Raw genomic sequence first — 20,331 nt, 5'->3', positions numbered from 1 at the left:
GTTTAGGTCGATGACCAGCACAAAGTAATTTTTGTGATGGGATGAGAAAGGGACAAAGACTCCTCTTCCACATGGATGTCCAGCTGTTCAGAGACTATTTGTTGAAAATACTGTGTGTAAACCATTGAACCGTCTTGTTACTTTTGTGTAAAAACAGTTTATTTCTGGACTCTCAATTCTATTCAGTTGATTTCTCTGTTATTATACCAAAACAATACTGTCTTCATGCAGCATTACTGCGGGTCTTCAAATCAGGTAGAATAAGTTTCCTACTGCACTATTTTTTTCAAGATGTAAATTAATGTAAATTTCAGAGACAAAAGCAACTTTGCACAAAAAAAGCACAGAAGAATTCTGTTAGGGAAAGCACTGCAACTGTTTGGAGCTTAATTTGAATATTGGTATCTTAAAAAATACTGATTTTTCCACTCCATGAAAATAATGTATACCTGAATTTATTTAGATCTTTTATTTGTCTCAGCATTTTGAGGTAGTTTTTAGTGCAGAGTTTTGAATGTCTTTTACTAAATTTTTCCCTAGTATTATAGTGTTAGAAATGTTATTGTAGTGGTATTTTCATAATCTTACTTTCCAATTTCTAGACACTAGAAAAAAGTTATTTTTTTTGTATTTTGGCCAATCATTGACTGAGATAATAATTTATATACATATAAAAATTCTGTTACTAAAGTAAATCACACTCATTGATTTCTGAATGCTAAGCCAACCTTGCAATCCTGGGATAATCTCTATTTCATCATGATGTATTATACATTTTATATATTGTCAAATTTAACTTAGTAGAATTTCCTAAGGATTGCTTTGTTTGTTGGCATATTAGACTGTACTTTTTTATTGTAATACAGTTTACATTTCGGTGACAGAGCTCTACTGTCCTCAGTGTATTATTTGGATACGATGATATTATTTGTCCCTTAAATATTTGATCTTATTCCTTAGTAAAACTACCTCGGTCTAGAGTTTTTCTCTATTTTTCACAATTAAAAGTGTTCTGATAATCAACAAAACTATTTTCATAGATATAGGTCTATTGAGGATTTCTCCTTGTGTCAGTTTTGGTAAGCTGTGTTTTTAAGCCATTTGTTCCTTATATCTAAGTTGTCAACTTCATTGGCATAAAGTTGTTTATAATACCACTTTTTAACAAAAAATACATTGTACTGAGGTATAGTGTACTTGCAATGAATGTAATCTATTAACTCATACAATATGATGAGATTTTGCAGTTATATACAACCATGAAACCACCATAACAGACAAGATTCAGAGCATTTACATTTTGCTAAAAGATTTCTCATACCCGTTTGCCATCCACATCTCCCTCTCCTCCAAGGCTAGGGCACCAGGTGATCCATTTTTTGTCAATCTGTATTGGTTTGCATTTTTAGAATTTCATTTAAGTAGAATCAATGGCATGTAATAATTTGCTTCTGACTACTTTCATTCAGTATAATGATTCTGAGTTTCATTCATCTGGTTGCGGGTATCATCCGTCTGGTCTGTTTGATTGCTAACCACTATTCCATTGTATGGATAGGCCACAATCTGTTCACTCTTTCACATGCACATAAACATTTAGTTGGTTTCCATTTTTAGACTGTTATGAATAAAGCTGTTTTCAATATGTATGTCCAAGTTTTTGCGTGGGCATATATTTAAACTTGTCTTGGGTAAATAGCTAGGAGTGGAATGGCTGGATATGGCTGGCGTTGGTATATGACGACCATCCAAACGGTGTTCAAGAGTTTCCAAACCAGTTGTACCATTTCGCATTCCCAGCAGCGGTGTGCGAGAGTCCCACTGTTCTGTATCTTTGTCACACTTGGAAGCTTCAGTTGTTTTAATTTTAGCCATTGTAAGGATATGTTGTCTTTTAAATTATATTTACTGATAACTCAGCATGTTAAGTATCTTTTCACTGTTTATTTGCCCTTCTTCTATTTTGTGTGTGTGTATGTGTGTACATACGTGAGTGTAAAGTGTCTGTTCAGATCTTTTGACCATCTTTCATCTGGTTGTTCATCCTGTTCTCTTTAATTTTAAGATGACTTTATATGTTCTAGATGTATGATTGTGGGTATTTTTCCCATTCTGTTTCATTTTGTTAATGATGTCTTTTAAAAATCCAACTATTTCAAAACGTTTTCTAATCTTAATTTTATGTTGAGGTCTATTATCCATTTCAAGTTAATTTTTTTGTATATGGTAATGTAATAAAACTTGACCTTTTTTCCCAGAAGGATACCCAGTTGTCTCAGTAATTTATTTTCTTCTCCATTGAAATGTCTTGGCACATTTAAAAAAGAAAATCAGTGGCAACGTAGGTAGATGGCTCTGTTTCTGGACTCTACTTTCCATTGCTCCATTTGTTAATCACTTTGCCAATTGGTACTGATTATTGTAACTTTATAGTGAGACTTAAAATCAGGTAGCATAAATCCTCTAACTTTATTCTTTTTATTCAAAATTGTTTTAGCCATTTTATGTTTTTCATTTCATAGAGATTTTATAATCAGCTTGTAAATTTCCACAAAACAGCTTCTTAGGATTCTGATAGGGTTTGCACTGAATCTACAGATCAATTGGAGAAGTATTAAAATATCAACAAGTCTTCCTGCCCATGAACCTGTTGGTTTTCCATTTATTTATGTCTTTGTTAATTTATTTCACTCAGTAATGTACCAAAGTTCTCAGTGAAAAAAAAAAGCATTTTTTTTTTAAATTAAATCCTATGTAGTTTTTGGTACTATTGTCAATGGAATGTTTTAAACTTTCATTTTCCAGTGTGTTTGCTTCTGATATGTAACATTACAATTGATTTTTGTACATTTACAATGTCTTTGCCTCTGATAAATTCAACGATTACGTCTAACAGTTGCTTTGAAGGTTTCTGAGGGTTTTTTGCAAATATCATCATGTCAGGAGCACCTACGTGGCACAGTGATTAAGTAGCTGACTCTTGATTTAGGCTCGAGTCCTAACTCAGGTTCATGAGATCAAGCTCCGCCATCAGGCTCCATGCTGAGTGTGGAGTCTGCTTGAGACTCTTTCTCCCTCACCTTTTGCCCCTCCTGCTCATGCTTTCTCGCTCTCTTTCTCTCTTTCAAATAAATAAATAAATCTTAACAACAACAACAACAACAACTAAATATCAGCATGTCATCTCTACATGAGAGGGATTTCATCTTCCTTTCCAAAATTTATGATTTCTATTTCTTTTTCTTGCCTTTCTGCAATAACTATCCCCTCCACTAAGTGGAAAATGATAGTGGTAATAGCAGGCACTTTTGTCTTTTTTCCTGATATTAAGGAAAAGACATTCGGTCTTTTTTCATTATTTACTTTAGCCTCAGGTTTTTCACAGATGCTCTGTATCAGATTGAGGATGTTCCCTTCCGAGTCTAATTTGCTGAGAGTTTTGTGCATAAATGGCCATTGATTTTCTCCCTTTTGTTAATAATACTCTTGGTCATTTCTGATACTTTGCTTCTCTGAATGTATTTTATAAAGAAGTTGTCAAATTCCATAAAAATACAGCTAAGATATTGATTTGGATTGCACTGAAACTACAAAACAACTTAGTAAGAAAATAGGGATGATTTTCCCATCTTACACTTCTATTTCTATTTAACAGGGTTTTCTTGTAGTCAGCATATAGTTGGGTATTGATTTTTTATCCAGCATCAAAATTGCTGACTTTCAATTTCATTGTGTTAAATTGTATTTAATATAATACCTGACATAATTTGGTTTAAATACAGCTTTATTTACTGTTTGTTTCATCTGTTCTTTTGCCTTTTATGTGACTTTCTTTTGTATTATTTGAGATGTTTTTTTTCTTTTTTAAATTTCATTTTGTCTCCCCCTATTAACTTATTGCCTATGATTGATTGATTGGCTTCTATTATTACTGTCACTCTAAGACTTATACATCTTTAATTCTAGGGTTTAAAGTATAATATTACACCACTTTATGAATAGTGTAAAAAATTACAATAGCATATGCCTATTTTCATCCTGACTTCCCGTGTACTATTGTTACACAATTTAGTTCTGCATGTGTTATACCCCCAAAATACATTGCTACTATTTTGGTTTAAAGAGTCAATGATATTTTAAAGACTTTCAAAATGAAAAATAGTGTTTTCTATTTACGCACATATTTAGCATTTCTCTTGACCTCATTTTCATTCCATTGTGTAAACTCAAATTTCCACATACACCATATTCTTTTGACTAAAGAACCTCCTTCAGGTCTGTTGGCAATATGTCCCTCAACTTTATTTTCCTGAAAATGTCTACTCTGCCTTTCTTTTTGAAATTTATTAATGCTGCTTTTTTAAAAGAAGATTTATTTATTTATTGAGAGAGAGAGAGCACAAGCAAGAGAGGGGCAGAGGGAAAGGGAGAGAGAGAATCTCAAGCAGATTCCCTGCTAAGCATGGAGCCTAATGCGGGGCTCGATCTCAAGACCCGGAGATCATGACCTGAGCCAAAACCAAGAGTGGGACGCTTAACCGACTGAGCCACCCACGTGCCCCACTAGTTAATGTATTCTTAATTAACTTTTTTTGATATTTAAAATATGTGTCTCCATATTCTTCTAGCATGCACAGATTCTGACAAGAGCCTACTATCATTCTTATATGTGTTCCTCTGTATTTAATGTATTTTTTCCTCTAGCTGTTTTAAGATGTTCTTTTTATCACTGTTTTCCATAATTTATGTGCATAGTTTCCTTTATCTTTATACAGCTTGGCATTTGTTGAGTTTCCTAGGTCTGTATATTTATAATTAGTTAGGAACGACACAGGCCATCGTTTGCCCATTTTTCCCACTTTCCCTTTTTTCTGGGACTCCAGTTACATGTGTATTAAACAGCTCAATATCATCCCACAGCTAACTGATACTTTATTTATTCATTTCCTATTTCATTTTGGATAACTGTTGCTATGTTTTCAATTTCGCTGATCTTTTATCCTGCAGTATCTGACCTGCTCTTAAAACTATATCCATTTATGTGTCATTTTAGATTCTGTGTCTTTCATGTCTCAATGTCCTCTTGAGTCTTGTTTACATCACAAGTTTTCCCCACCTCCATGGTTGTGGTTTCATCTGCCATCTGAATATATGGAACATATTTGTAATAGCTGTTTGCACACATCCTCGTCTGCTTGTTTCTTCGTGTCTACCACTTCCAGGTCCAGTAATAATGATTTATTGTTCCTCCTGACTATGGGTGATATTTTCCTACTTCTTGGCATGAAAATTACTTTCCTTTGAGTCCCTATTTTGGATCTTAGGTTATTGGTTGCTAAAACTTGTTTTGTTCTTAAATAGTGTTAGATTTTGCTGCAGCACAAAGTTAAGTAATTAAAAATCAGTGGGGTGTTTTGGGGGCTGCTTTTAACCTATTCAAGCAAGTCCACAGGAACCATTAGAGTAGGGCTAATTAAGACTGACTACAAAAGTGATATCCTTCTGAAGATTCTGCCCGATATTCTGTGTTCTACAAGTGGGGACCTGGACCATCCCATGCCCTGTTTGAGTTTCAGAGGACAATCAAGATCCTGCAGTGCTCTAGAGAACATCTTTTCTCAACTTCGGTAGGTTCATTTTGTCAGTGCCCAGATCAGTGCTCACAGACATGCACATTCTCTTGTCCAGCTCTCTGCAACTCCCTCCTCTCTGGTACTGTAGTCTGCAAACTCCGGATGCCTTGGACACCCAGAACTCCAATCTCTGTCTTCTCAACTCAAGAAGGCATGGACTTTGCTTCCCTGGACTGTAACTCAGAAACTGCCTCCAGGCAGTAAGCTGGTGAAATTGTAAAGTTCACATGGTTATTTTCACTCCGTTAGACATTCCAGTCCTTCACTACCTTTTGTCCAGTGTCTGGAAACCATTATTTCTCATATTTTGTCCAATTTATTATATGTTCAAGGCAGAAAAGGAAATGGAGCACCTGATACTCCATCTCCTCTACTTCATTAATGTCTTTTCTTATTTTTTGTTTTAAATTTCTTTTTGTACTTTCTTTTGGTTTACTTTGCTGTTCATTTTCTAGCTTTGGAGAAGGAACTTTCATCCACCAGGAAGGGTGCTACCAGCATGTAGTGGGCAGAAGCCAGAATGCTGCCAGTTATCCTACATTGCACACAACAGTCTCCCATGGCAAAGAACTGATCCAACCCAAAATGTCAATGCTGCAAGGCTGACAAACCCTGGTTGAACCTACTAATTCCATCCCGTTGATTGGCTTTTCTTCTTCAGGAATTCCATGCACATGTATATTGTTTCTTCTTCCATCTTAACCAGTTTCACTCGGATATTTTTAACTGACTCTTCGTCTCTTTTTTTCTGTTGGATGCTTTCTTGCCTTTCCTCAAAGTCCCTTATTAAAAATTTTTAAAAGATTTATTTTAGAGAGAGAGAAAGAAGGTGAGCAAGTGTGTGAGCGGAGGGAGGGGAGCAGAGGGAGAGGGTGAAAGAGACTCTCCAGCAGACTCCCCATAGAGTGCGGAGCCAGACGCGGGGCTTGATCTCACAACCCCAAGACCGTGACCTGAGCCAAAACCAAGAGTCAGATGCTTAACTGGCTGAGCCACCCAGGTACCCCTGTTTCTTCTTAAAATTTTATTTGAATCTCTTTTCCCTTTTGCACAGTGTAATTCTTATTTTCTGAATGAAATTTCCATTTCTTTTATTTTTTCACTGTCAATTTTATTTGTATTTATTTTTTAGATTTCTGTATGAAGACAGCTTTTCATATCCTCAAATGATTTTCTTCTGTTCTGTAGTTGATTTGGTATTTTGTATTCCTATTAAAGTATTTTGGTACTTATTTTGATTTTTCTTTTGACTCTTATTTTCATTAAAGTATTTTGATTCTTATTTTCTGTTTTGTTAGTTTCTTTAAACATTTATCTGGTTTTCGTCCATTCATTTGATGGATTTGGTGTGGTTTGCAATATTTTTAGTTCAATGCTGCCCCCTTCTGTCAGTGTAGCAAAGTACAGCACTTTCTCTAATGAAGGTGTTTTCTTATAGCAGGTGATTGTTACCAGAGGGGTTGTGTAACTTCTACTCAATTCATTCCTTCTGTCTTTCAGAATGTTAATTGTTCCTCTTGCCCTCATTTTTTTTTTTTCTTTTCATCACCCAACCTCCAAACGGTGACTCTTTCCTTTAAACTTCTCTTACACAGTCAGTGCTGTTCAAAGACTGCCATCTCAAATCATGGTGCTTTTTAATTCCTTCTCTGCAGAGATTTCATTCTGTTACAACATATTCATTTAAGATTACATATTTTCCTCTAGGCATTATTGTACCTCATTCCCACACATTTTGCTACTATATTACTGTTATCATTCAGTTCAAGATATTTTCTAGTTTCCTTTATGATTTTTCTTTGGCCCATGACTCATTCATAAATATATTTTTACATTTCCAAATACGTGATTTTCTAGGGTGTTTTGATGTGTCATAATTGTCTTCCGGTCAAAAAACATACTCTGTATGATTTAAAATATTTGAGTGATGTATACAATTGATGAATCACTATATTGTACATCTGAAACTAATATAACACTGTATGTTAATCACACTGAAATTAAAATAAAAAAATAAATAAATATCTAAGCCAAAAAAATTTTAAAAATAAATATTTGAGGGGCACCTGGGTGGCTCAGTCAGTTAAGCATCTGCCTTCGGCTCAGGTCATGATCCCAGGGTCCTGGGATCGAGCCCCATGTCGGGCTCCCTGCTCAGCGGGAAGCCTGCTTCTCCCTCTCCCACTCCCCCTGCTTGTGTTCCCTCTTTCGCTGTCTCTCTCTCTGTCAAATAAATAAATAAAATCTTTAAAAATAATAATAAATAAATAAATAAATAAATATTTGAAAAATTTCTCATTGTTTTATGGTACAGTATGTGGTCATTTTTATTAATGGTCCTTGCAAAAATGTGTATTTATATATGTCTATTAGGTCAATTTGTTAATTGTGCTGTCTTATTCTACTATATGTAGTTTTGTCTATACTAAATCCCCCAATATCCTGTTCTCCTGTTAATTGCCACACAGTTTACAATGACTCCTATCAGCAAGAGTCATGAACAGATATTTCAGTGCCTTTACAGATTAAAAAAAAAATCTATGTTTAGCATAGAGGTCACCCAAATCCATCTAACATTATTAATGTTATATCCTAATAAGTATTGAATCCTTGCCAAATCAACTGCTGCTACATGATCGGTGTAATTTCTGTATCTTTTCTGGAAATCACATATAAACATAAGTAAGAATAAGAGCTATGTTAGAGACAGAATGAACAAGCAAGTAAAACCAATGGATCTACTGTTAAAAAGCTTTTGCACAGCTAAAGGAAACAGTCAACAAAACCAAAAGACAACCGACAGAATGGGAGAAGATACTTGCAAATGTCTTATCAGATAAAGGGCTAGTATCCAAAATCTATAAAGAACTTATCAAACTCAACACCAAGGAACAAATAATCCAATCAAGAAATGGGCAGAAGACATGAACAGACATTTATCCAAAGAAGACATCCAAATGGCCAACAGACACATGAAAAAGTGCTCAGCGTCACTCGGCATCAGGGAAATATAAATCAAAACCACAATGAGATACCACCTCACACCAGTCAGAATGGCTAAAACTAACAAGTCAGGAAATGACAGATGTTGGCAAGGATGCGGGTAAAGGGGAACCTTCCTACACTGTTGGTGGGAATGCAAGCTGGTGCAGCCACTCTGGAAAACAGTAGGGAGGTTCCTCAAAAAGTTGAAAATAGAGCTACCCTATGACCCAGCAATTGCACTACTGGGTATTTACCCCAAAGATACAAATGTAGTAATCTGAAAGGGCACCTGCACCCCAATGTTTATAACAGCAATGTCCACAATAGCCAAACTATGGAAAGAGCCCATCAACAGATGAATGGATAAAGAAGATGTGGTATATATATACAATGGAATATTATGTGACCATAAAAAAAAAATAAAATCTTACCATTTGCAGTGGATGGAACCAGAGGGTATTATGCTAAATGAAATAAATCAATCAGAGAAAGACAATTATCATATGATCTCACTGATATGTGGAATTTGAGAAAGAAGGCAAAGGATCATAGGGGAAGAGAGGAAAAAATGAAACAAGAAGAAACAAGAGAGGGAGACAAACCATAAGAGACCCTTAATCTCAGGAAACAAACTGAGGGTTGCTGGAGTGGAGGGGCGTGGGAGGGATGGGGTGGCTGGGTGATGGACATTGGGGAGGGTATGTGCTATGGTGAGCACTGCGTATTGTGTAAAACTGATGAATCACAGACCTGTACCCCTAGAACAAATAATACATTATATGTTAATAATAATAATAAAGAAAAACAAAAAAATCCCAATGGATCTACTGTCAAAAAGAAGGGATATAGGAATACAAAATCACATCAATTTTTCACTTCTAAAAAGTATACTAAATTAGAATTGACAACAATTCTTTTAAAATATCTTTTATTGTGAACTTCTCAGCAATTCACAAGATCTGTCGCATTCACCTGTGTCCTGTGGGTATTGTACTGATACGGTTGCTGGATAATGTGTGGATAAGATTGGTCCTCCTCTTGTAGAGACAAAGATTCTGAAATCTGTGTGTTCTTACTGTTCATCATCAGGGAGACAATTAATTCTTCTGAACCTGTGTCCAAATCTTCTCTAGCAGTATCTGAAATTTATGCCTCCTCATTTTCTGGTGGTTCATATTACTGTTCATCATCATTTTGGTTTATCATAGATACCATAGTATAATCTTTCATTGGTGTCTGGATTTTTCTTCAATACACCATCTTTTCCACTTCCTGATTAGTCTTTATAGGCTGCCACTTCTATATGTTATGTATCTTCAATTTCTTTATGAAACGTTTGTTTTCAGAGCCTCAAATTTATCATTTACACCATTTTCTCAATTACACCATTTTCTCAAAGTAAATCTTTATAGTAGCTATTCTCTTGCTGGTGTATCTTTTTTCTATTTCTGTTCTCTACATGTTTAGTAACATTTCATAAAGAAGGGACTAAATTTGCTATTTGACTTCATCTTTAGTGTTCTTGGAATCTGATTCAATGGGAACCTCTCTACTAATATTCCTCTATTCTATCTCTAATATCTCTAATATTTACCTCTGTGGTAAAATTAGAATGGGTAATCATGAAGGAAGAGACGGGGAAAGTAGAAATAAATCTAATGCTACAACTGCAGATAAGTTCGCAGGCAGATCAATTTTCGGAAGGGACTTACAGAAATGGAAACTGATTCCTTAAAAGTGTTCATATCTTTATTGCTAATGGGTATGGGGTTTCTTTTTGGGGTGATGAAAATGTTCTAGAATTAGATCGTGGTGACATTGCTCAATTCTGTATCATAAGAAAAAAAACACTGAACACTCTAAATGGATGACTTTTGTGTGTATGAAATATATCACAATAAAGCCATTTTTTTTTTAGGAAAGAAAAAACCTTGAGATATTTGTATACCCCCTGGGGTCTTGAAGTCATTTAAATATCAGGCTTTAGAGACTATACAATCCACATAGAAAAATGGTTAATAACACAATCCTTAAATTTAGAAAGATGCCTAGGTTTAAATTTTGGTTTCATACTTACTGTAGGGTTAAAAGTCAATTAGTTAATGTCACTGGGCATTAGCTTTCTCAGATAAACTGGGGATAACAACACTGCTTTGTCCAGAAGCAGGGACGGAAACAGGATTTTTGCTCAAGTCGTACACTATAGGAACACTCTAGGTGAAGAGCAGGGTAGAACCAGGGCAAGAGGCTAGTGACAATGTGGTCTCAGCAGGATCCAGCTTAGATTTAGATCTGTTTCCTCAAGGAAGTCAGTCAGCTGTGGGCCAAAGTCTGAGGGGACAGTGTGGCAGGGGCAGTCCTCCAGGCTGGTGGCTGTCTGCTGTTGTGTGGCCACCACTCGGTGCCCCTGGAAGAGGATGCCCTTGCCAGTAAAGGGCGTCTGGGTTGGGCACTACCAGCATTTACTACTCACTCCTCCCCACAGTCTCGTTGTAGGAAGGCACAAGACGAGACACAGTACACCATCACTGTGAAGGTCCGCACAGCTCCTGGCACGTAAGAAGTACTTTATAAATGGCAGCCATTTTTTTGCAGGACATAAAATATCAGACACACGGACAAAGAGATTAATTACACATATTGTATAACACCACCCAGTCAGGTAATCTTACTGTACATGTTGCTTCTTCATCAAATGCGAACGTGTGATTTATTGAGCATGCTTCATGACGAGGTGGTAAAGGAGTAACTTTGAGTGGGCTTGTCCAACCTGAAAACAAAGATGTATGTGCTTTGGGTTAAAAATGTGATAGAAGTTTTTTTGTTGTTGTTTGTTTGTTTCTTTTTCTTCCACCAGAAATATTTCCTATGAGAAAGCCACACTGTGTGATGTTAACTGACGTTTCAATGGATTATATAACAACTTTTCTTAGCAGTGAGAACTGAGTAACTCTGGAATTTACATGTTAGGATAATGGTAGTCGTGCAGAATTATTTGTTACTACTCATTATTTGAAGAAGTCTGTTGAGTACTATGAATCTGCAGATGAGCATATAGATGTATTAGGGATGGTGGCAACACAGAGGAGTCTGGTTACTATGCAGATAAGTTATCTAATGATAGAAGTCCTAAGAGACTAGCGAATACGCACACAGACTGCAACAAATATTTACTGTGTTGTAAATGGAAGTAGATGTGTACACAAAGACAGAAGAGGGGGTTCCTGGTTTTGAGGTGCTCGTGAATAAGTGGAAAATACAGTCATGTTAGTAGATAGCTTCAGGGTCGTGTGGCAACTGTAATAATACTTGTTCTCTGCGTGCTGTGGGAGTGCAGAGGAACAGTACTGGCCCAGCCGGATTGTGGGGAGTTAGGAACATCTTCCTGAAGATAATATTTGATCTAACCTTGACAAAGGGGAAGTCAGGAAGATTAGAGTCTGAGAAAGCCTCGATACACCACTGTTGACTTGGAAGACAGAGGAGGCCGTGTGCCAAGGGGCACAGGTAGCCTCCAGGACGAGGGTGTCCCTGGCTGTCCAGGATGAGGGTGTCCCTGGCTGTCCAGTATGGGGAATCTGACACCTCCAATGCAAGGAACCGGGTTCTGTACAACCTGAATGAGCCTCAGGTAAGTATGATGATGTCATTTCCCTTACCTCGTTTCAGTGTCTCCTGCTGCCAAACAAAGCACGCCAAAGCCGAGCATCTTAAGCAACCATTCGTTGTCTCCCAGGACTCTGAAGCTGGTCTGGGTGTTGTAGGTCATGTGCTACCACTTGGGATTGCTCGAGAGGCCCAAAATTATCTCACTCACTGGCTGGCAAGTGGGTGTTGACTGTTACCAGGGAGCTGAGCTGGGTCTGCTGACCAGTGCCTTGTTTTTTGTTACTTTTCTTTCCCCCTATGGGCCTTTATAGAATTTTTCACAAAATAGTGACTGAGAATCCAGAGGAAGATCCCAAGAGGTCCAATCCCAATTTGCAAGTACAAAAAAAAAGTCTCCACTTGCAGCATGGTTGCTAATATAGGCAAGAGCCCAGAATCAACGTGGGCAGGAAACAGACCTCACCTCATGGTAGGAGGGTGGCAGGCACTCACAGGAAGGAGTGAGCTGCCAAGGGTCACCTTTGGGACCAGCGATTACACACCTCCTCCTCATAATGCACAATCTCACTTCACCACTTTCATGCCACCAAACAAATATCAAGTCCTTTGTAAAGGGAAGCACTGTACTATTTCTTCACTTATTAGAGATTTAACATGCTTGAAACTGTGATATTTTCATCGTGAGTTGGTTTTGTGTGTAACCCATGAAATTGAGTGAGTTTGGAGGGATCTGCCATGAACACTATTTTTCCATAGGCCCTATTATTTTTATTATAAAACATTTCTATAATGTTTTAAAGAAACAAAACTTTAACAGAAAGATTTAAGGACTATTCTATGTATATTTTCTTATTCATGTGTTTTCTCTCCTCTAATGGTTAGAAATACATTTTTCAACATCTAAAATACCGTCGTTAGTGGTCTTCTCTGAGTTTTCTTTCTCAATATAGCCAAAGATAGGTCAATTTTGTTATTTTCAAAGAACCAGGTTCAGGTTTAGTTGATTTTTTCTACTTTTCTGTTCTCTACTTTATCTATATGCACCAAACATAGACCTTCAAAATATATGATGCAAATATTGACAGAATTTAAGGGAGAAGTAACTCTGCACTAGTAATTGGAGACCTCAATATTTTACTTTCAGTAATGGATAGAACAACTAGACAAAGATCAATAAGGAAATAAAGAACTCAAACAAAAATCTGTCACAAAAGACATATACAGAACGCTTTATCCAACAGAATACCCAACCAGAACACATATTTTTCTCAGGTGCACATGGAACATTCTATAGAACAAATTATATCGTAGGCCATGAAACAGGTCTTTATAATTTTTAGAAGACTGAAATCATGCAAAGTATATTTTCTGATCACAATGGAATCAAAGTAGAAATCAACAAAATGGAATGAAACTACAAATCAATATATGAAAATTAAACACCACACCCCTGAATAACCAAAGCAGAAATCACATGGAAAATTAGAAATTATCTCGAGAAAAATGAGAACAAAAACACAATACAACAAAAGTTATGGGATTCAACAAAAGTAGAACTAAGAGGGAAGTTTATTGGTATAAACACTTATCTTAATGAAAAAAGATCTCAAATGAACAACCTAAATTTATAACTTAAGGAAGTACAAAAAAAAAAAAAAAAAAGAAAGAAAGAAAGAAACTAAACCCAAAGCTAGCAGAAAGAAGGAAATAAAGATCAGAGTAGAGATACACAAAATAGAGAAGAAAAAAAACAATAGAATCAATGAAAGCAAGAGTGGGTTTTTTTTGAAAATATAAAAAAGAAATTGACAAACATTTAGCTAGATGGACTCAGAAAAAAAAAGAGAGAAGACTCAAATAAACTAAAAGCATAAATGAGAAAGGGGACAGAACAACTAATATTTGTTGGAGGAGTCATCAAGAGAATGTGACTACCTGTGAGCTGGACTCCGGCATGGGAGACTTCTCACCCACTCCCCTGTCCTCGAAATGTACTTTCTGCCCACTGTTCCCCCAGCAGGAGCTGTTTCAAGAATGTAGCCCAGAGTAAGGTGTTGTTGAGACCATCTGGATGGTAATATGACTGAACCCTGTTAAGGTCTTTATACAGACTTTTAGGATTCCAAAGGCCAGGTGTGGAGATCTACTTGTCTTGCAGCCCCCAAGACAAGCCTTGTATGTAAGTTCTCTTTCTTATTAAACCTGCCACTTACCCATCTGGGGTGACCTGCCTCTTTCTTTGTTCTCTCTCTGCCCTCCATGTATGAGGGCCAGTTTTAGATTTCACCCAAAGAACTCCTGAGGTTGCAAACTAACAAATTTACAGAAATAAAAAGGATAAGAATGTACTATGAACAACTGCGCACCAACAAATTATATAACCTAGATGAAATAGACAAATTCCTAGAAACAGACAACCTACCAAGACTGAATCATTTAGAAACAGAAAATATGAACAGATCTGTAACTAATAGGGAGAATCAATAATCAAAAACTTCCCAACAAAGAAAAGCTCATGACCAGATGGCTTCACTGGTGAATTCTACAAAACATTTAAAGAGGAATTAATACCAATCCTTCTCAAACTCTTTCAAAAATACTGAAGAGAAGGGGATGCTCCCAAACTCATTCTATGAGGCCAACATTACCTTGATACCAAAGTCAAAGACACTACAAGAAAACTACAGATCAATATTCCTGATAAATACTGATGCAAAAATCCTCAAAATACTAAAAAATAGAATTTAACAGCACATTGAAAGTATTATACACCATGACCAAGTGAGGTTTATTCCTTGAATGCAAGGAATTGTATCTGTGCATTGTTGGTGGCAATTTAAAATGGAGTAGCCACTATGGAAAACAGTATGGTGGTTTCTCAAAACATTAAACACGGAATTACCATGTAATTGAGCAATTCCACTTTTGTGTATATACCCCAAAGAACTGAAAGCGGGGTCTTGAAGAGATTTACACCCCTAAGTTCATAGCAGTATTATTCACAATAGCCAAAAGGTGAAGCAACCCAAGTGTCCACCGATGGATAAATAAACAAAATGTGGTATATACATAAAAAGGAAAATTATTTAGCCTTAAAAAGAAATTCTGATACATGCTACAACGTGAACATTTTTATTCACGAGGACATTATGCTAAATGAAATAAGCCAGTCACAAAAAGACCAATACTTTATGACTTCACTTATATGAGGTTTCCAGAGTAGCCAAATTCTGAGACAGAAAGTAAAATGGTGATTGCCAGGGGCCCAGGGAGAAGGGGAGGAGATAGGAAGTTAGTATTTAATTGGTACAGTTTCTGTTTTTTAGATGAAAAGTGTTAAGGAGATGAACAGTGGTGAAGATTGCACTTAATACCAATGAAACATACACTTAAAAATGGTTGATTGTTATGGAGTAAAAGTTTGTATACCCCACCCCCCCAATTTGTATATTGAAAGTTTTACCCACAATGTGATGGTATTTGAAGGTTGGGCCTTCAGGAGGGAATTAGGTTTAGATAAGGTCTGGAGGGTGTGGCTTATATGATAGGATTACTTTCCTTATAAAAAGAGGAGGAGAGACCAGAGCTGTCTCTCTCTCTCTCTCTGCCTGGGGAGGGAACAGCAAGAAGCAGGCCCTCTGCAAGCTAGAAAGAGGGCTCTCACCAGGAACCAAGTTACCCTGTATCTTGATCCTGGACTTCCCAACCTAAATAAATGCCTGCTGCTTAAGCCACCCAGTCTGTGGTATTTTGTTTTAGCAGCTTGAGCTGAGACAGTAGCTAAAAAAGAAAAAAAGCAGGAAGATACACAAAGAGTTATAAGTGTTGATCTTAGGAAGCTGAATACAGGAAAATCAAGGCTGTGATAATAGGCAACCTCTATTTTTCCTGTGATAAGGAAGATGTGTCATCTCCTGTAAGGAGAGGCAAAAAGACCAAAGAAAGGTTTGAATATAATTAGGATAAGTTTAGAGTACTTGATTAGTGTATGAGAAAGAAAGCCAACTAGGAACAAAAAAGTACCGAATCCAGTTGTCTAGACAAAGTTGGAATAAAGCAAGAAATTGGCAATATAATCTTTTGTGATATCGTTTTGGTATTTATGAAAGCCCACTGAAAAGCATATTCGTGTGTGATATAGTTAATTTTACAAAGACATTCTTCTCAGAATGTATTCGAAATTATGTGTATTTAGATTTGCTAAAAACCGAAAGTACTTATTATTTATAATTAATGATTATTTCCAAGATCTACAAAATCACTGAAAACCTAGGACAAATTATATTGAACCAAATCATGGACCGCCAGTATTACTCTTTGAAACTGTAATAGCTAATATTAACAGCTACTATTAATTGAATGCTTTAACCGGGTTCCAGGAATTTTGTTAAGTGCTTTACATGTCTTAATTCATTTAATCCTTACAATTTAATAAGAGAAGTACTCTTATTGCCAAGGAATTGAAAATTCTGGACTTTCTAATAGCTAACATTTATTGGTGCATTCCTCCATGCCAGATATCTGCACGTGAATTATATTAGTCTTCACTATTACCTTATGAAGTATTACTAGTACGTAAATTTACAAATATGGATACACAGGCATGAAGAGCCCTGGGTCATAGTGCAAGTAAGCCTTCTACCAGGACTCAAGCCCAGAAAGTCTACTGAATTCTGTTGTACTGATCCAGGTAGTGAGTTCTATACTTGGTTGTGAATTGTTGGTGCAGTCTGTTAACCCTATTTTCATTTTACATTAGCTTTAATAAATTATTTCTTCAGCCTCTAATTTGTTGTAATAATGTTTTGAGAGTCCAATCTTAGAAAAACTTACAAACAAAAAATATTGTTCTTAAAAATTACATAGGCTAGGGTTTACTGCTTACAAGCAAAGTGGTATACTTGTCTAAAATAGGACTACTAGAAAAAACAACTTCAATTCCTTTAAAGACATATTCCTGACAATGACTACTATTTTATGTTGAAACATTAGCAAAAGAGTGAGCTCAAGCTCTTTTCTTCAGAGTTGGAATCACTAAGATGTTCTGTGTCTGCAAGACCGACCTGAACTCATCCATTGTTCAATGCGAATTACATTAGCTTTCAGTAATACTGTATTTCACTAGATGGCATTTCCAAGAGATTAGAAAATACTTATTTCTTAAAATAGGTTGTTGAACCTCATTCATATCCTTTATATGGAAATTCCAAACTGAGGGATTTCTTGAAGCCTATGTGCTAAGTCCACAGCTGAAGGGCACATTAAAAGAATAACTCCTGGGCGCCTGGGTGGCTCAGATGGTTAAGCGTCTGCCTTCGGCTCAGGTCATGATCTCAGGGTCCTGGGATCGAGTCCCGCATCAGGCTCTCTGCTCTGCGGCAAGCCTGCTTCTCTCTCTCCCTCTGCTCCTGCTCTCTCTCTCTCTCAAATAAATAAATAAAATCTTTAAAAAAAAAAAAAAAAAAAAGAATAACTCCTATCATATGCTTGTATCTCTCCAAATAGCTCTGTCTGTTCAAAAGTGGGTATCTGCAGGGTGGGGCTGGGAAGAAGGGTTCTTCATTTCTATTACCTTTTCCTTTATTCTTATCCCCTTCCAGGTCCCAAGTGACTATGGCCTCTCTCCATGGAGAAGTGGCAGGGACCATGAATCCCCACTGCTCCAACAAGTGGTGGGGTCACTGTTCCTTCACATTCTGTCCCCTTAGGCCTCTAGTCTATGGCCAGATGCACCAGTGGAGGGGGTGCGGCCTCTGTCATAGACAAAGCTTAGCTCTTGCTACAGCATTTGGTCTTTTCCTTTCCACGTGCTCAGAGATGTTAGCCTCCCTGTACTTCCTCCTTGCCAGACACACCTCCAAACAAAAATACACCATGCGGCTTTCCTTTGGAAGTGTTCCTCACTCTTTCTGGACCCGGCCGGTGACACTCTCTGGGAGTTCTCACAGAGAAACCATAAGGTATAGCTATCAGTAAGGGGTCATCAATTCTGTGTCCAGGGCTGTGGAAGGGTTGCTTCCTAACAGACCCCCAAATCTACTTTCAAGTACCTTCCCATTTCATTTCAGCTCCTGTGACCTCTTTATAACCACCAGCAGATTTGGTTTTTCAAGGGAGACAGATATGGAAGCATGCTACACGATTATCAAAATGAAACATATATGCCCTTCTGGAAAAATTAGGTTATCCATAGGTCTAGAATAAATTATCTGATATACACTTTGTGTTGGTCACTTATCCTAATTAATGCACTTTTTAAAAAACTTTTTTTTTTACAAATAGGTTTATAAAAGGCTAATCATTCTTACTAGTTTTTCCTTACAATCTATAATTTAAAAGTAAGAGTTCCTTATTCACTTCTTTATAATTTTATGTGAAATTTACTGCTAAATACTCAGACTTATATCCACGCTCTTCTCCCTTGTTTGAAGGTTTAAAAATTATGAAGCCCATGTCACTTTACTTACCCCCAAGTCTTGCTCTGATGGAAATGTCTGGTATTGCCCTGGAATTCCATGTCCTGTCCTGTTTTAGTTCTTCTAATAAAATGTTTTGCCTTTTCAGTGTTGCTTGAAATCCTGTGTCTGGCCTGGGAACTCGATGTTGCGGTTTCACATCACTGGAATCCACCAGGCTTGGTATGGTTCTGCCAATGCCGGGCTTTAAATCAGCATCGCCACCAGGACTCAAAAACCCGGAACAGGCATCACCCAAGGGCACATCATCCCGAAGTGGAAATAATGGATAATCTCGCCCATACGGTGGGGGATAAGGATAGTGTAAATGGTAGTCTGGCAGGACTGAAGGGGGATAAGGGTGAAATTTAAGAAAAGTAGGGTTGCATTTCTTTTCAATTCTGCCATAGTTATGTCTGTCTTCAACTCCTTTCACAAAAGGCATGTTCATTTTCCTTAAGAGATTATAGTAGTGTGGGTAATCTATATTCTCAACAGCCTTTTTTCCTGAAAGGATGGACCTTTCAGAGATACTTATCTTTCCAGGTTTGGACTGTGAATCCATATCCATGGCCTTTCTCTTTAGAATTTTGGATGACTGTAAATTAAGTGCTTCTGAAGACTCCTTTCTATTTAACTATAAAACTTATTATGTCCAATAATTACTCAATTGGTTTTATAAATGTTGATAGTTTTTTTTTTTTTAAGGTAAATATTTTTTCTCTACCAAAAGAAGTATAGGGCAGTAAGGGACCAGGACAGAAAAAGCAAAACAAGAATCCTCGTTGCTTGGCAACAGCTAGAACTCTAACACATTGGACCATTTACTATATACGTCATAATTTAATTCTTAAGAAAAACAAAAATAGCCGTTCGTAATATTTTCATGATAGTTTCTTTCCCACTGTTCATTTGTTACTTATTTTTAAATGTTTCCCTAAGTTGAACTTTTATAAGTAAATGATATTCACTAAAGAGTATAAAGCAGTTAATCAAGTAAGAATATATTTATCTAAAATTAAGTATTTACCTTATAGATATAATAAATTACAAAACTCATTACCTAAATAAATGTAAATTTAAATGCAGTGCAAAGAATGAACAGGTATTATACCATAGTTAATTCAGTGCACCTAATTTTTAAGAAAAATAAGTAATTAATATTCAAAGTACAAGTTCATCTTTAAAATGCTCTAAATTACCTTACCTTTTGGCTACCAGTGTACAGAATAAGACCAATGGGATTTTTGAACTCATTTCAGAAAACTACAATAAGGTAGGAGCTATTAGGTCACATGTAAAAAAAAAAAAAAAGAATACCATTACTATATTGGTCATTTAGAAGTTCATTTCAATGAGATAATTTGGACTTGCATGAAAACTGTACCACAGGAATTCCAAATATTGGAATTTGGGCACAGGGATCACACCATCCCTTCTGGGGTAAAACAAAACCAAACCACCAAAACAAAACAAAACAAAAACAAAAAAGCCCACGCAAACATGAATGAGAACCCTACTTTCGTATCTCCAGCAACTGGCTTTCCATCTTCAGATTCACAGCATACATGAACTACAATCTCCAATGTAACATCCTATTCTCAGGTCGAATACTAGGAATTTACACAGTAGATGAAGGTAGGAGGGAC

At 36.5% G+C, this 20,331-nt stretch overlaps 1 protein-coding gene across 1 annotated transcript in view; it reads right to left on the bottom strand.

Moving 5' to 3' along the window:
- The window catches only part of SPATA48 (spermatogenesis associated 48), a 57,031-nt gene extending 37,778 nt beyond the window's left edge, over window positions 1-19,253 (bottom strand). The window contains exons 1-2 of the mRNA XM_032430469.1: window positions 18,695-19,253; window positions 11,291-11,388 (exon numbers count right to left, since the gene is read on the bottom strand). Coding sequence (XP_032286360.1) covers window positions 11,291-11,388; window positions 18,695-19,253 — 657 coding nt within the window. The remainder of the gene's footprint in view (window positions 1-11,290; window positions 11,389-18,694) is intronic.
- Between the last annotated feature and the right edge of the window lie 1,078 nt (window positions 19,254-20,331).

This window comes from Phoca vitulina, unplaced genomic scaffold (assembly GCF_004348235.1).
Source record: "Phoca vitulina isolate PV1807 unplaced genomic scaffold, GSC_HSeal_1.0 scaffold44, whole genome shotgun sequence".
NCBI classification, from domain to species: Eukaryota; Metazoa; Chordata; class Mammalia; order Carnivora; family Phocidae; genus Phoca; species Phoca vitulina.
The sequence above is the reverse complement of the archived record's forward strand: the minus strand, read 5'-3'. Positions and strand labels throughout refer to the sequence as shown.